This window comes from Hippocampus guttulatus, chromosome 2, assembly GCF_054856545.1.
Source record: "Hippocampus guttulatus isolate MCC_2025c chromosome 2, RoL_Hgut_1.0, whole genome shotgun sequence".
NCBI lineage: Eukaryota > Metazoa > Chordata > Actinopteri > Syngnathiformes > Syngnathidae > Hippocampus > Hippocampus guttulatus.
Window position 1 is genome coordinate 33,410,883 of NC_141262.1, and position 17,350 is coordinate 33,428,232.

Below are 17,350 nucleotides of genomic sequence, written 5' to 3' on the forward strand. Positions count from 1 at the left end.
TGAGCTCACCAATCTTAGGTCACTCCTATTACGTCCACTTGGTTGACAAATTCAGCTATATAGAAAAATCAGTCGAGCATTTAGGTCATGTCCCCTCTTTTCAAGTCACCCTTCTCCGGTACTTCCAGACATTATTTTCTTTCAACCCTGTCCTGACAAATGGACGTTTTTCAAAACTAAGATGATTTCAAATGCTTTTATGTGTTTCAATAGTCAAGATTCGTAACATGAGATCCACATTGCTTGAACTCTTTGGGCTTTGTCGAGTCTGTATACTGTAGTTCAACGGTGAGCTGGCAGTGGAAGAACGCGCATGAGAAGAGGATTGTCAAAGAGTGATGCACGCTCTTACCGAATACAGTTCTTGCCGGCACTGATTCTCTATTGAGCCAGAAAGACACTTGGGAGAGGATGACTGTCATGATGCATGGGAGGTATGTCTGGATGACAAAATAGCCAATCTTCCTCTTCAGATGGAAATGAGCTGTCATCACAGTGTATTCGCCTGAGCGGAAGCAGAGGTCAGTTCAATGCATCACAACTGCTGCTGCAGATTTGGGTCGGAATAGCAAATATGAATAAATGATGATCGACAATGCGAGTACGGATGATAAGCAAATACAATGAAATTAAATGATGCAAATGAGGGAAATTCATTTGCAATTCAATGTACTACAGACAATGTAACGTTACTTGGTTTGAATTATTTCTATTAAATAGCCCTTAAGCAACTTTTTCCTACAGATATAATCCAGTGGAACCTCTAAAATGGGATGCCTCTGAGGTCGTACAATTTGGAGGAAGTTCTTTGGAAAACTACTACGGTACTTGAAAGTCACACAGACGTCTTGGCTACCACCAGAGATGCTAACCTGTAGCAAGAACATTCTGAATATTTTGACAGGGATGCTTGCATTTCAACACCACTATTTTTAACATCCATCCATTCATTTTCTAATCCGCTTATCCTCACGAGGGTCACGGGCGTGCTGGAGCCCATCCCAGCTGTCATCGGGCAGTAGGCGGGGGACACCCTGAACTGGTTGCCAGCCAATCGCAGGGCACACACAGACAAACCACCATTTGTGCCAAATTAAATGAAATTAGCATACACATTTTTTGATTCTGAACATTTTTGACTCATCCCTTTACCAAAATACAAAAAAGAAAAGTCTCAATGTTGATTATCTCTCTATCTATGCATCTCTCAGAAAGCTGTCTCAAGTGTACAGATGGCTACAGACCTTCAGTTGGAAAGATGTACCGCACTTGTGACAGTATTAACCTGTACATTGTAGTCACTTCTAAACGTCATTAATGGCAGCCTCAGCTGACTCTGATCATCAAAAAATACAGATGTAAATCCTTTAATTTACCTTGTGAAGCCTTCCTATTAATGACTAGATTCTCGGGGATGGATTGGATTCGATGTCAAATACATTAGTGAGCATATTCAAAAAGTAGCAGGGTGCCTCACAGTGAAAGTGCTGCAGCATTAAGCAGGCCTTCTGAAAGAGACGCCACGGTTAGACATGGGAAGATGCGTTACCCGTGGCAACAGAACAGAGAAACATAGCTCATTTGCTGCCATCTGAAATGAAGGCCTAGTTATGTACTGTACATGTTGCTCCTTGGCAGAGGAAAGGCGGCGCTGGCGTCAATTCCAAAAGCTAATGCCCAAAGATTTTTTTTCATAATGTCTTTTGATTTTTACAAATATTTTATAGGCATTGTGTCGCCTGCAAGATCATTTTCTCGGTTGCCATATATACGCTTGCACTGTGGAATTTAGACGTATTGAGTGCACTTGTGGTATCCCAAGGAGCTAGATATCTTGTGTACCGGTAATTCCATTTGCATCCCAGCATTGATGCCTCTGTCGTGGAGGGTGGGAAGCAGGAGTGTGTGAGCGGAAAGAATCAAAAGGATGTGCTGAATTTTCTCAGGAGAAGACTGTGATCGTTTGTTGAAAGGTGAGACAATAATTAGAGGATTCCACAGATGTTGATGACGAGATCTCATGCTCATATCCCGCAGAAATAGCTCACAAATACACGGCACAGAGAGATGGAGGTGGCCCCCTCCTTCACCTACATGGCCAGTGGCACACCCACCTTCGGACAAATCATTTCATCGTTATGGACTAAACTCTCATCATAGAAGGTGTCGAGTCATAGTGAAGATGTTTTTTGGTTTTTTTCCCCATGACTACAGTACTTTAAAATTAATTTCCTTGCATACATCAGATCAGAATCCGAATCATTTTTATTGGCCAAGTATGTAAACACGCACAAGGAATTTCTCTGCAGTAGTATGAGCTACACTAGTATGGCACTAACAACCACATACAATCACAACAATGACATATAGGTATCAAAAGTCTCTCCGTACTGCAAGGGTAGCATTGTGTCATAGTACCACCCAATGTTAGCTGTTCAAACAATGTGAAGAGATGGCATGCATGGTGGCAAACACTGTCAAGGCCCTTCGAACAGAACTCATTCTGACACTCCTAAAACGGCTGGGTTAAAAGTAACGGAAATTGAGGGGAACAGCTAACCTAGCGCTGGGTTCAAAAAGGACCGAGGCATTGCTGGGTCATTTATATCCATTGCATTGGGTTGAGGATTTCATCCAGGACATTGGTTCAAGATTTTCATTCAACACAAGATACAAGCTAACTATTGTGACAAGTTAAAGATGGCATGAAATGTGTGACAAGGTTATCAGCATAGCTCTGGTAAAAAAAAAATAAAAATTAAACAAATACCGGTAATACTAATTTTATCACCAACATTTTCGAGCAAAAAGAAATAGCTTTCCTCTGTCAGAGGTCACCAACAGTGAGTCACACACATGATATGTTTGGCACAGTTTATACACCTGGCCAAAAAGTGATTGATCCATCATTATATGGTTCAATTTCACTCAATTTTTCTTTCCTCAGCCCACCCAAATCCAATCTTCAGCCGACTCTTCTGGGTCAAAATAATTAACCTGGCAAAAAGTGACCCAATCTTCTCAAAATCCACAGCTACCCGATGGGTGGGTCAGGAAGACATTCCAGCATTTTTAGTGTCTACATTAGTCAGCCCTGAAAAATAATTAAGGCAAAGTGGTCCTCATGCAACGTAAAACTGTGCACACCACCACAGGAAACATGGCTTCTGTGGACCAAACTCTTCCTGCCGTAAGATTCTGTAAGCCTATGAACAAATCTCTCCCCGGAGGATCTTCCGAAGCCACCCATTCAGACGTCCCAGTCCCTTTGCCCCCACTGTGACAATTCGACTCACTTGGCCAAAAAGACCACTTGATGACACAGCTCGCTTTCTCTGACCTCATTACCTTGACGCCAGAGACTCGCAGTGCAGGGTCATTTCCCCAAACCAGTGTTTTGAGTGCATCTGTAGAACCTAAGACTCTGAAAGAACGAGCAACCTAAAACAAACCAGCCAGAGCTTTTACTCAGCAGGACTGTTGAATACTGTGCATGCTTTAGTTATACCAAACTATACTCATGTTCCAAATGGTAGTAATTGCATGCCGCTAAACAAAACCATCTCCCCAATGATCCATCTTGGGCCTGACAGCATATCCATTTACAAAGAGTGTTACCATAGCAACCCGGCCTCGGAGGGAAAATGGGCATCATCCCCTCAAGGTGGTATAATTCTATATTTTCTAACTCCACAGATCAAACGTTTGGCAAGCTCTCCACAGCAATGACGTCCTCCATCATGCGAGCAAATGATTGGTGGTTGTGCTTTGACCACAACAAATGCTACCCCGAATCTGTGCCCTGCTCCAGCTAGTTCCGCCTGTTAAAAGTGAATACTCTAAACCAGTGATCCCCAACCAATGCGTTGCAGCACATCAGTATGCTGTGAAAGATCATCTGAAGTACCACATGAAATTTTCACTTTTCTATTGTTAGTCAGAGACTACAGATCATAAGCCCAGCCAGGCCCTATGGGTGTAGACCACCGCCAGCGAGTGCCATCTCCAGGCCTGGCTCCAGAGTGCGACCCCGTCTGGGCAAGAGAAAACAGCATCCGATTTTGTCATCCATTTGTCTGTGAGCCGTGCTTTTTCTGCTCCCTCACTCAGGATCTGCTTGCCATGGGTGACCCTAGGAGGGGCATAAAGCCCCAGACAATTTAACTTAGCTCCTAGGATCATTAGGACACACAAACCCCTCCACCGCGGGTAGGTGACAGCTCACGGAGGGGGCTATTTCTTCTCTGTTTCTATCAATGATCATCAGTCGTTTGAAAAAAAAAAAAAATACATTTTGAAGACCGGAATTTTAAATGTTCATGATGGTGGCCTTATATGATGTACTATTTATTTTTTATTTTTTTTTAAAGAGATGCAACTAAATTCTTCTAGATAATTTTTGTGCTGACTCAGAATCTGCCCTTGTGTTTTCTCTAGCACATCAGGTTTTAATAATAATAATAATAATAATAATAAAGTGAAATATAGTCATTTCGAAGTGTTTATGATGTTAGGTTTACAAAAAGATGGGTTTTTTTCTAAAACCTCATAGCTCTAAATTACAACGAATGGTGAAATGTGTACTGTGAAAAGCTTTTATAGGTTAAACTTAAAAAGAAAAATATGTCTCAAAAACCTGATGTGCTCAAAAAAAAGTTCAGACATTTTAAAACCATCATCAAAATTACATATAGAGAATAGACATTCTGAACATCTCGGATTCAAATTTGCTGCTGACCAGTGGGTTGTTTTTCCTCAAAATGTCACATTCCTGTTCTCTTTCAAGTGTCAGTAAATCAAGACCTTGCAGCAATGACTGACAATACACATCACCAAGACCCAGAAACTTACACAACTCGCACCCTTCCTTCTATTATTTAGGCCCTGAAATGTCAGGGTCCCTGTTAGCAGCATGAAATAGTGCGGATTAAATAACACACTTCCCTTTCAGCTCACTTTAGATGTGTGTTCTGTATATAAAGTGTGCTATGCATCCAAGCGTATAACACGCAAATGCTTTAAAGTAACAAGTAGAACATGAACATGTAAATAATACGAATTTTGCAAGCGCGTGACGCTGTGTTCACATGTTTGTGCAAGATGTCCGCCCCAGTGTCGCCCCAGAGCACATTTACTCGTGCCAAATGACCTAGTTTGCAAGTACGCTACATTAAGCCCTGACACACCACTAATGAATGATTCATTTAAAGTTAGCCAATCAGATAATGTGGAGCGACTAGTTTAACCAAAGAAACAGTCACAGCCAGGCATTTTTCTTCCTATGAAGACATCACACGCCACTTATCCTCGATAGGAGCGTTTTGTTCATGAAAGGATAGTCCTAGTGAATGAAATGGATGCTGGGATTCCCTTGATAGTGAAATGCAGTCACTGGGGAAATACAGTACATTATGCTGGGCAGTGAAACAGTCACGAAAGAGAGGAGAGGCACAGGATTTCATTTCAAATGTTGAAAACGACTTGTAACAGCTTGCATTTAAACCTTTACACGACGTGTATTATGTGCAGTAATTTGAAAAAGAATGCTGACTAGGATCTTAAAATTGATGTTTTTTTAATATAATGTGTGGAAATTACAAAGATGGCGATGCTATATTCACCAGTGAATCAAAATTTTGAACAGGGCCTACCAGATGGCTTTGTTTTCCTCCATCCATTCATCCATTTTCCGATCCACTTTGTCCTCAAAAGGGTCGCAGGGCATGCTGGAGCCCATCCCAGCTGTCTTCGGGCAGTAGGCGGGGGACACCCTGAACCGGTTGCCAGCCAATTGCATGACACACAGAGATGGACAACGATTCGTGCTCACACTCGCACTTCGGGACAATTTAGAATTTTCCATTAACCTGACACTTACGTTTTTGGAATGCGGGAGGAAACCGGAGTACCCAGAGAAAACCCATGCAGGCACCGGGAGAACATGCAAACTCCACACAGGAAGGCCAGAGCGAACCCAAAACTCTGCACTGTGAGGTCGACGCGCTAACCACTGGACCACAGGGCGGCTTTGTTTTCTTCTTACCAAAAAAAAATATATATATATACCGGTATATATAAACTGTTTATATATTGGGCTACAACTTTTTAAATAATCAATTACTATGTAAATTTTTGGGGGATTCATCATCTTAATTTCATCCCATAATTCCAAAAATTGGACATTATTTAAAATTATTTTTGTTGCGTGTGAAATTTAATAAACATACCTCAGTGCCCACCGCTGCCTATTTTAAATGCATTCATCAACACTTCCTTGAAGCACTAAACATTAATAAAGATAATTTCTACGAATAAAAACTGAGAAGCCTACCCCACAGACAATGACGCAAGATGAAGCCGATAAAGAGAAACTCCAAATAAATGAATGAGACACACAACTGAGCCTTTAATCACATTTGAAGGCTGACAACAGGCTGGAAACATGAAAGCAGCAGTGATCTCCCAGCACCGACGACTCTTCCCCGGTATCTTGCTGTTTCCTCAACTAAATAAGACTCCTAAAATTAGATCAATGCTGTCTTGAGAATCACACACAGTTTCAGATCTCATCTACTCCAGAGCCTTCCTTATGAAAACAAAACAGCGGATTGTAAAATATTCAAATAAAGGAATGGAATTAATGCAAATCTACTGAGTTTTGACATTCTCCTCCCGCCCGTATCACCCCACCTCACAACTGAAATGGGTTTTTCACTGCACGGTTTTGTGGAGTTATTCATGTGCAATTTGGGCATCTGCACATGCGGCTTGTCTGATATACTTCATCAGCATCAACATAACTGATATGCGTCATTTGTAATGTACATTCCACCAAATGCTCAAAATAACCAGATGTAAATACTCAGTTGAAATTCCGCAAAGTGTAAATCGTCCCAAAAAGCATTACTTCATTGCAATGGTGTATTTTTTGGTCTGTATTCCAAGATGTACACTTTGCTCACAGTAAAGCTAGGCTGTTCGACCAAAGCAATAACCCAAAATAACAGATCTAGATCTGGAATTGCCATGGTAATGAAAGTCAGTTTACCGTATAAACCTTATAACAGTGGTTCTTAACCTTGTTAGAGGTACCGAACCCAACCAGTTCATATTCACCGAACCCTTCATTAGTGAAAAATAAAAATGTTTTTTTTAACAAATTTGAGACATTTAAAAAAAAAACACATTTATTAAAAACAGAAAAAGTAAATAAAATACATGGCCTAAGTATAGTTTTTTTTAAATTGTATGACGTACTATCACGACTGTCACACAGTAACTACTGAGCGAACTGAATTTCCCGCAGCACTGATTGAACAAGTAATGTCATGTGATCATCTGCAGTCAGTGATGGCCAAGCGGGCGTGTCATAACTAATTGACACGTTGAGTCGGGTGTGTCTTAACCTCCATGGCAGAGGCTCAGTCGAACCCCTGAGACCGATTCACCGAACCACTGGGGTTCGATCGAACCCAGGTTAAGAACCACTGCCTAAAAATCAGTACAAGTCATGTTAGATTGAGGTGCTGAGCTACAGCCTTCAAAGATAATGATTTTCAAAGCCAAATGAAAGTATTGATATGGACACATCCAAACTACAAAGATGAATTTGCAGCGGTCACTTATGCTATTTATCACCTACGGTTTGTTTTTGCTTTCTGCTTTTGTCAAATAGCCTCTGTAAAGGCGTATGGAGGAGTATTAGGAGGAAAAAAACCCCAAAGAAGCCGGAATGAAGAAAAGAGTCATATTTTTAACAAGTCAAGTCAAAATCCCTACATGTACCACAATATTAACGTTCTGTCTGTTACTTAATTCAATGCACACCAAGTCATTCCCCTTCTCAGTGGGAATTTTGGGCACTCGAATAGGACGCTAAAATCATCGATCGGCACAACAGCCATCATTTTCTACTCTGTGAGCATCCCTTTCTGTCACAAGTGGCAAATCTCCGTCCTTTGTTTATGTCCTGTACTGTATCAGCATCATTCATTTGTTTTTATGGCGATTTGTTCATTGCACACACGCAAACCCAGGCAAAAAGACACGGCAACTAGACTGCATGTTAAGGTCTGCCCATTTTCATTCTCCGTGGGGAGCTTTGGTTAAGTGGTAAGGCTTGTAAAAGCAGCAGCACACCTGTCATCCTGCTTTTGGGTTTCTCGTCCACGCGAAATGCAAATTAGTGCTACAGTGGCGCTTTCAAATACTTGTTTAATTCTGTGAACATGCTTGTATCTTAAATCATCTTTCCCCACTGAAATGAATAATAGATGCCATTAATCCCCCCCACCCACCCACCAAAAAAGAACGGATTTGTATTTTGTCTTATTACATGATAATAGTATTCTAATATTGTACTTTATTTTTTTAAAAAACATACGTGATAAGTTACATTGAAACTGTTTGGAAGTGATGGTGATGTTCATTCTTCATTTGTCTGTGCCACACATGCAGTTCAGGTTTCGTGAAAATCAATAAATGAGCATCCACATGGATGTTAAACAGCAATGGTGAAGAAGGTTTTACGTTGAATGTGGAGGATGGCTCAGTGTGACTTGAAGATGTCAAGTTTGACTTTAATTGATTTTGTTTCTTCCAAACTTTGACTCGTCTGAGCATGCGCTTACCTGTACTTGATTTAATAGTTTCCTGCCCCGCCGTTTGTCCAAGTAAGTCATACTGATTCAGGCGCGAGCTTTCTCCTTCCACTACTACGGAATCAGAGGCATTCAGAGTCCAAGCGTAAGTCACTTCAGAGATTGTGTAAGCATCTAAAGACAAAAACAAAACACATCACAGAAAATGAATATGGGGCAGCGACCATACACATTTTAGAAATGAAGCCAAAGAACTATGAAACATATATTTTTTTTCTTCGTAGTTCTCCTTTAATGGAACAAAATTATTTCAACAATTCAACAATCAACAAAATATTTCACATATCTATTAACCCTTTCATGCACCCTGTAACCTTATAACATGATATGCCGTCCACTATAGTAACCACTGTGCGTGGAAGGGTTAATAAACTGTATTTTAAATTGAAGAAGGCAAAAGCATCCAATATAAAGAAGTGGCAATGACAGCCAAGATATTCGATTGGTTTGACTGGAATGTCTCCTCAGACTTGTATAGCGGCACCTCTGAAGCCAACTCCGAAGCAGGTGTATTATTCACAACTTTGCCACGGGTGTCAGTGATGGCAAAATGTGACGATGATCACAGAACAGGAATTTATTGTGACAAAAGAAAGTGCGACATATGTCTCTGTCATGACTGTTGAGTAAAATATGACAAAACATTAACAAAAACAACCGAAGAACGGAATACACAGCAAAAAGTCAACAAAATCACCTGGCTCATCTGAAGCACGAGCAGTGAAATTAGGATCGGCTCTTAATCTCCCTTTACGTGTGTCACCACGGTCATCACTTCCTCAAAATTTTATGGGTGTATACAAGAGATTAACTTTACGATTAACAGTGGTTAACGTTGTTTTTGTGAGCAGGTGCAGAGAATGAACAAATCGAAAGAAACAAGTTTCAGTGAGCACTATCATCATCCGTGTTACTCACAGCTGCCAAATTTAAGCGGACAGGAGTGAAAATCCATGGGGAAATCTTCCAGATGCATCGGGCACTCTGCATGCACGGTTAACCTGCATCCAATTCACAAACAATTACACTTGGAAAATACATAAAAGATATCAACAGAAGTTAGGCATCTTTCAAAAACCCACTAAACCCCAAATCTAACTCACAGGTCTCATGCGCAATTTAAAACACAACCCGTCTGGAATACCTTGAGGCAGAAATAATTCATTGGTGCTGTAATCAGCGCAGCAAAACAAACACGGTGCTGTGTATGCCACAAAACCGAAATATTTTGGGATATTTTGATAAGGATATTCACTGTATGCAACAAAGGCGGTGCATACATGTCCGTACAGTAAACTTTATTTTCAGTATAATAATCCCTTGTTTAACACAGGGGAACATGCCAGACCACAGCCAGGTTAGACAAAATAAGTGAAGTAGTGACCAAGTATTTATTTTTCACAGGCTTCTCCAGGTACTCCGGTTTCCTCCCACATTCCAATAACATGCATGGCAGGCTGATTGAAGACTCTAAATTGTCCCTCGGTGTGAGTGTGAGCACGGATGGCTGTTCGTCTCTGTGTGCCCTGCAATTGGCTGGCAACCGGTTCAGGGTGCCCCCCCCCCCACTACCCGAAGACATCTGAAATAGGCTTCAGCACCCCCCGCGACCCTTGTGAGGATAAAGCAGGATCGGAAAATGGATGGATGGATATATATTTTAACGCCTCAAGTGTATAATACCGAGTAAAAGGAATGAGTAGAGATGCTTTCATTGGCCGGGAAATAAATTAGCCGTGGTCTCGCTCACCATGGCGCAAATACTCCTTTCTCACTGCGCCAGTGTACAAAAACACCCAAATAAAGAAAACTCCACAGTTAGTTTGCATTAGACTTACACTGGGCACAAAAATACGGCTCTCTGTGTTGAGTGAGGTGCCTGTGTGAATACAAGCGTGTGGTTATTTTGTCACCTTTGTTCAATACAACGACTAAAAGTGCACCGGTGGCTATGATAGCGAACAATATTTACGTTACCGTAGACGTGCAGTTGTGTAACTTAAACTAGTTGCACTTGGCAGTATTCACATTGCACTTGGGCTTCTTTTATTAGGAATGAAAGGATCTGAACATTCTGTCTGCTCTGTGGAAAAATAATCACGACAGATTGATTGATATTGCAAATAATCTGTAATATACAATGGGGGGGGGGATCAGATATCGAGGGATGACTATGTTCTCGTTCTTGTGGTCTTTCTTGACATTGCTAAATGGATGCCATGCGGCAGAAAACCAGATGCTTGAGTGAAACTAAATCCTTTAGCAAGTTAAATACTTTCTGTTTCCTGGTGATATTCTGCTAAACTCTATCTATCTTCAAATACTGCATATGCATAGAGAAATGATGGCCTTTAGAGTTATTGATGACAGCATCTACCTATCAGCACGAGAGCAAATCTTTCATGAATCAGAGCACATCGATTCAAGCTGCATCACAGTCAGATAAGTTTGTTTGACATCAATTACCTCATGGTGTACAACAACGTCCCGTCATCTTTGATCCTCAGCAATTTATTAGGCATGGTCATGTTATGAGCCACAGACTTTTTCCCATTATGGAAGAAAGTGTCAGGGGTCCAGATTTTACTCGCCATCAGGTTGTTGAGAGGCAAAACATTCATTGGTCCATGAAATTTTAATCTCTCATCCTTCCAGGCTTGCCTGAAGAAAACATCGATGGTGTATTCCTGAGGGAAGAGGACATGTCGTCAGTCCAACTGTTGCTGTTTGTGTGGAGAGAGAATCCAACAGACTCCCATTCTTGGTGGAAAAATGTGAACTAAAACACAATGTAATCTCCGCTGACATTTCTTATCGTACTCTATCTGACATGTTCAATTTGGGCACCGGGTGACTTTTCGGATGCAACGGTATTTGTTTAAGAGGCAAAGCCTGCACTCTCCCTGTTCTTTACAACTCCCTCTATCTGCTTTTTCCAAAGCTGGCTCTGAGGCAGAGAGAAACCCATGACCCATAATCCTCAGTTGTCAAAAGAAAACACATATAACAGTGCAGAAAACCCTGCACAATGAAATGTGTGTTAAAGTGTGTGTTTGCCTGGGTCACACATAAGCAGCAAAAGAAAAAGGCTAGTTTTTCTTTTTTCTACTTCTACTGGAAAAGTCATACAGGGAGGGTGAAATCCTTCCATAAAACACCCTGATGGAAAAATTGAAAGCCGGCATTTTAAAAGGATCATGATGGTGGTCTTACATGAAGGGTTCATGTCAGAGTATGACAGGGGTGTCCAAAGTCGGTCCTCAAGGGCCGCTGTCCTGCCTGTTTTCCAGCTCTCCCAGGAGCAACACACCTGATTCAAATAATCAGGATCATTCTAATGCTACTTCAGAGCTGGCTGATGAGCTGATCACCTGAATCAGGTGTATTGCAGCAGAGAGATATGGAAAACAGGCAGGACGGTGGCACTCTAGGCCTGGAGCTGGACATGCCTGGTGTATGAATACAGTGATTCCCAACCACTGTGCCATGTCACATTTATGAGAATCAGATGTGCCACCATAAATGATCACTTTTCACTTAATTGGCCCCCAAAAAATTACACTGGTCAACACATTTCTTATATATTTTTTTTTTACCAGAGAACTTTACTATATATACAGTATATATATATATATATATATATATATATACACAGTCAAACCTTGGTTTTCAAACGTCTCGGTTCTCGACCAATTCAGTTTTCAACCAAAAATTTTGAGTTTTTTTATTCCTTGGATAATGAACTAATTTTGGTTCTCGGACAAACTGAGTGCACTTGAATGGATCATTTGACTCCTCTCGCCTTACTTACATGAGGAAGTGACGCTTCCTCGGGTAGGCGAGGAAGTGACGCTTCCTTGTGTTGCTTTCCATTGTGAGCAGACGTGTTCAGTCAACATTTTTATTTTAAAAAGAGCGTGGTTTTGGTTTTCGAACAATTTCGGTTTTCAAACAGCCTTCTGCAACGGATTATGGATGAAAACCGAGATTTGACTGTGTATATAATATATATATATGTATATATATATATATATATAAATTCCTCATCTCACCCCCCCTCGGGTGGTGTCCGTCCCTCATTCAGCTCGGGTCCTCTACCAGAGGCCAGGAAGCTTGAGGGTTCTGCGCAGTATCCTTGCTGTTCCCAGCACTGCACATTTCTGGACTGAGATGTCCGATGTTGTTCCCGGGATCTGTTGCAACCACACATCTAGTTTGGGGGTCACTGCCCCGAGTGCTCCGACCACCACAGGCACGACTGTCACCTTTACCTTCCAGGCTCTCTCCAGGTCCTCTCTGAGCCCTTGGTATTTCTCGAGTTTCTCGTGTTCCTTCTTTCTGATGTTTCCATCACTTGGGACCGCTACATCCACTACAACGGCTTTCCATATATATATATATATATATATATGGAATACTACTACTCAAGCAACCCTAGTCAAAAGGGTTACATGCAGAGAATGTTGTGGGCTAAATGGTTACTTCGAAACCCACAGTCACGGTTGACCACGAAACTAGTAGCTCAGTGTTCCAACATCCACAAACGGCAACTGCTATCACAACTTGAGATTGATGAGGTACAACGCAGGTTCCATGGTGAAGGGCCCCAGGCTGCCAGATCAGAGGAGGAGGTCATACCAGAGATTGGGAGGCAAGCCCCAATGAATGCAGATGATGAGATTGGGAGGCCAGCCCCAAAGAATGAAATGCTGAGCGAGGCAGCAACTGAAATGAAAGCTAAGATCATGGCGAGAATGAAAGCTGGGTAACCTAGAAACCGATTACAACGGCTATGTGAAGTACCACCTGAAAGCCTCATGGAAAGTGTGAATGCAGCACTGAGGGCGATCCCTACCGTAACGATCACGGAAACCAATGAGCTGATATACGCTTCAGCATCAGTGATCCTAGAGATGCTTGGCTATAAGAGCAACCATGGAAGCCATAAGATAAGATAAGAAAACCTTTATTAGTCTCGCAATGGAGAAATTCCCAATTCACAGCAGCAAAGTTATGAAAGGAAGAAGTAGAACAACAAAATATAGGAGCTGCTGGAAAGGCATGAGATACGTTTTCCACCATGGAAAAGACGGTTGGAGGCTAAGATCAAGGCGGCTCGGAAAGATGTGAGTCAATTGACGGAGGCCCAGAGAGGTGTGATGAAAAGGCCGATATCCGAGAGGTACATCCAGATGACCACACCTGAAGCACTTGAAACTGCCAAACAAAGGCTCCAGCGGTACACGAAAGAGAATGAGGCCAGACGAATAAACAGGCTGTTCGCAACACAACCTGCGAAAGTGTACGCTCAGTGGCAGTGTCCTAACAACAGAGCTGACCCACCAAGACTGGAAACTGAAAGGCATATGGGAAAAGGAGGGTGCACATAACAGCAGTGCACAATGGCTGGTCACCCTGAGAGAGGAGCACAGCAACCTCCCTGAACAGAACCCAGTTACCATAACGGTGGCAGACATACAGGAAAGAGTCTCAGATATGAAGAACTGGACAGCACCAGGCCCGGACATGGTCCACACCTACTGGCTCAAGAAACTCACAGCACTCCATGAGCGCCTAGCAGCACAAATGAACCAGCTGCTGAGGGATGGGACTCAACCAGGATGGCTAACCGAAGGGCGAACGATCCTGATCATGAAGGATCCCTCAAAGGGTGCAGTCACATCCAACTATCGACCAATAACCTGTCTCTCCATAACATGGAAGCTCAAGTCAGGCTCAGGCGGCTAAGATAAGTGGACACATGGATCAATACATGAGCGAAGCACAGAAGGGCATTGGTGGAGATACCAGAGGAGCCAAACATCAGCTCCTGGTTGACAGAACAGTCGCACAAGACTGCAGATCCCGACATACCAACCTGTGCACAGCCTGGATTGATTACAAGAAAGCCTATGACTCGATGCCACATACATGGATCACTGAATGCTTGGAGTTGTATAAGGTGAACAGGACCCTAAGAGCCTTCGTTGCGAACTCGATGAGGATGTGGAAAACCACACTTGAAGCCAATGGAAAGCCACTTACCCAAGTGTCCATCAAATGTGGCATATACCAAGGTGATGCACTCTCCCCACTGCTGTTCTGCATAAGACTGAACCCCCTAAGCCAAGTAATCACCAAGACAGGCTATGGATACCACCTCAGAAATGGAGCTACGATCAGTCACCTCCTCTACATGGATGACATAAAGCTGTATGCTAAGAGCGAAAGGGACATAGACTCCCTGATCCACACAACCAGGATCTACAGCAGCGACATCGGGATGTCATTCGGGCTTGAGAAATGTAGTCGGATGGTGACTAAGAGAGGAAAGGTAGTCTGCACTGGAGGGGTCTCATTCCCTGAAAGAACAATAGCAGACATTGAGGACAGCTACAAGTACCTCGGTATACCACAAGCCAATGGCAACCTCGAACTGGCAACAAGGAAAGCGGCTACGGCCAAATACCTCCAGCGAGTGAGGCAAGTCCTAAGAAGCCAGCTCAATGGCAAGAATAAGACCCGGGCAATAAACAGCTATGCCCTGCCAGTGATCAGATACCCTGCAGGAATAATAAGGTGGCCAAAGGAAGAGATTCAGACCACGGACATTAAGACCCGAAAGCTGGAAGGTTCCATCCCAAATCCAGCACTTTGAGACTGTACGCAAGCCGAAAGGAAGGAGGCCGGGGACTAGTGAGTGTGAGAGCCACTGTCCAGGATGAAACATCCAAGCTTCATGAATACATCAAGGAGAAGGCTCCAACGGATGACGTACTCAGAGAATGTCTCAGACAATGGGGAACAGAGGATGAAGCGCTGGAAGAGGGACCATCATGGGAGGACAAGCCTCTACACGGGATGTACCACCGGACCATAACTGAAGTGGCTGATCTCAAGAAGTCCTATCAGTGGCTAGAGAGGGCTGGCCTGAAGGACAGCACAGAGGCACTCATCCTGGCTGCTCAGGAGAAGGCCCTGAGCACCAGAGCCATTGAGGCCCAGATATACCACACCAGACAAGACCCAAGGTGTAGGTTGTGCAAAGAGGCACCTGAGATGATCCAACACATAACTGCAGGTTGTAAGATGCCGGCAGGGAAAGCCTACATGGAACGCCATAACCAGATGGCTGGCATAGTCTACCGAAACATCTGTGCGGAGTATGGACTGGAAACCCCAAGGTCAAAATGGGAAACACCTCCAAAGGTGGTGGAGAATGACCTGTGGGACTTCCAAATCCAGACTGACAAGATAGTAATGGCGAACCAACCAGATATCGTGATCATAGATAAAGGGCAGAGGAAAGCCGTTGTAGTGGATGTAGCGATCCCAAGTGATGGAAACATCAGAAAGAAGGAACACGAGAAACTCGAGAAATACCAAGGGCTCAGAGAGGACCTGGAGAGAGCCTGGAAGGTAAAGGTGACAGTCGTGCCTGTGGTGTTCGGAGCACTCGGGGCAGTGACCCCCAAACTAGATGAGTGGTTGCAACAGATCCCGGGAACAACATCGGACATCTCAGTCCAGAAATGTGCAGTGCTGGGAACAGCAAGGATACTGAAACTTTGGCCATAACTAGTTTATTATATTCAAAACATCACATCAAAACACTAGGGTCTTTGGCCTTTTTTTCTCCGTTCTACAGCATATGTTTTAGATGGCCTCCATTTAGCTCCGTGCATTTCTTGAGGCGCAGCACGAAGTTGTCCATGACGTTCTTACAGACTGAATTGGTAATGGCTCTCATCTCCTCCCTGATGGCTTTCTTGAGTTCCGTGATGGTTCTGGGTTTCCCTGCGTAGACTCTGTCCTTAAAATACCCCCAAAGAAAAAAATCTGGGGGGTTTGTTTGTTGTTTGTTTGTTTGTTTGTTTATTGAACATAAAACATATATACAGTAATAATTTGACAGAAAATAAGGTAGATAAAAAAAGTAAAAAGAAAGAAATCAATCTTCATTCAACAGTTATTATGTTCAAGGGAGTAGGAAGAAGTAAAAAACTTATCTAGTCCTACCCCGTTATGTGATTGTATCTAATAAATCATTTTTATATCAATCAGAAAAGAAAAAAGTAAGAAGAAAGAAGTCTCCATTAAGGCTCATACTTTACCCTTAACCGTGATATTTTTACAACTTTTGGTTTGTATCGGGATTATATACTTCCACACCCTGACACTCTTGTGTCAATTTTCTCTTGTATTCATAATGGATATTTATATACCTTTCTCTATTTATCAACTTAGTTCTGATTTATCATTATATTTAATGTTTTGAATTTATCATTTTAACTCTGATTGATGTAGGTTGTTTGTACTAATTTTTTGAATTAGTTTTTGAACTCAGCAAGCGATTTACTCATTTTCAGGTCCGTTTCGAGATTATTCCACAGATTAACACCTTTGATAGATACACTTCTTTGCTTGATGTTTGTTCTTGTTTTGAGTTTTTTGAATAAGTTGGTACCTCTTAAATCATAGCTGCTTTCTCGAATTTCGAAAAACTTCTGAATGTTTTGGCAGAGCAGGTTATTGTGTGCTTTGTACATTAATTGGGCGATTTTAAAGTCAACCAGGTCATAAAATTTCATCGTATTTAATTTGATAAATAGTGGATTTGTGGGTTCTGTATATTTTGATCTATTAATAATTCGAATTGCTTTTTTTTGTAGGTTGAGAATAGGGAGTGT

At 42.3% G+C, this 17,350-nt stretch overlaps 1 protein-coding gene across 3 annotated transcripts in view; it reads right to left on the bottom strand.

Annotated features, from left to right (window-relative positions):
* Positions 1-17,350, bottom strand: part of gabra2b (gamma-aminobutyric acid type A receptor subunit alpha2b) — a 40,662-nt gene that overhangs the window by 4,051 nt on the left and 19,261 nt on the right. For all 3 annotated transcript variants that reach the window (XM_086105775.1, XM_086105776.1, XM_086105774.1), the window contains 4 exons: positions 11,127-11,347; positions 9,579-9,661; positions 8,631-8,774; positions 353-505 (listed from right to left, as the gene is read on the bottom strand). In XM_086105775.1, the coding sequence (XP_085961901.1) occupies positions 353-505; positions 8,631-8,774; positions 9,579-9,661; positions 11,127-11,347 (601 nt within the window). The remainder of the gene's footprint in view (positions 1-352; positions 506-8,630; positions 8,775-9,578; positions 9,662-11,126; positions 11,348-17,350) is intronic.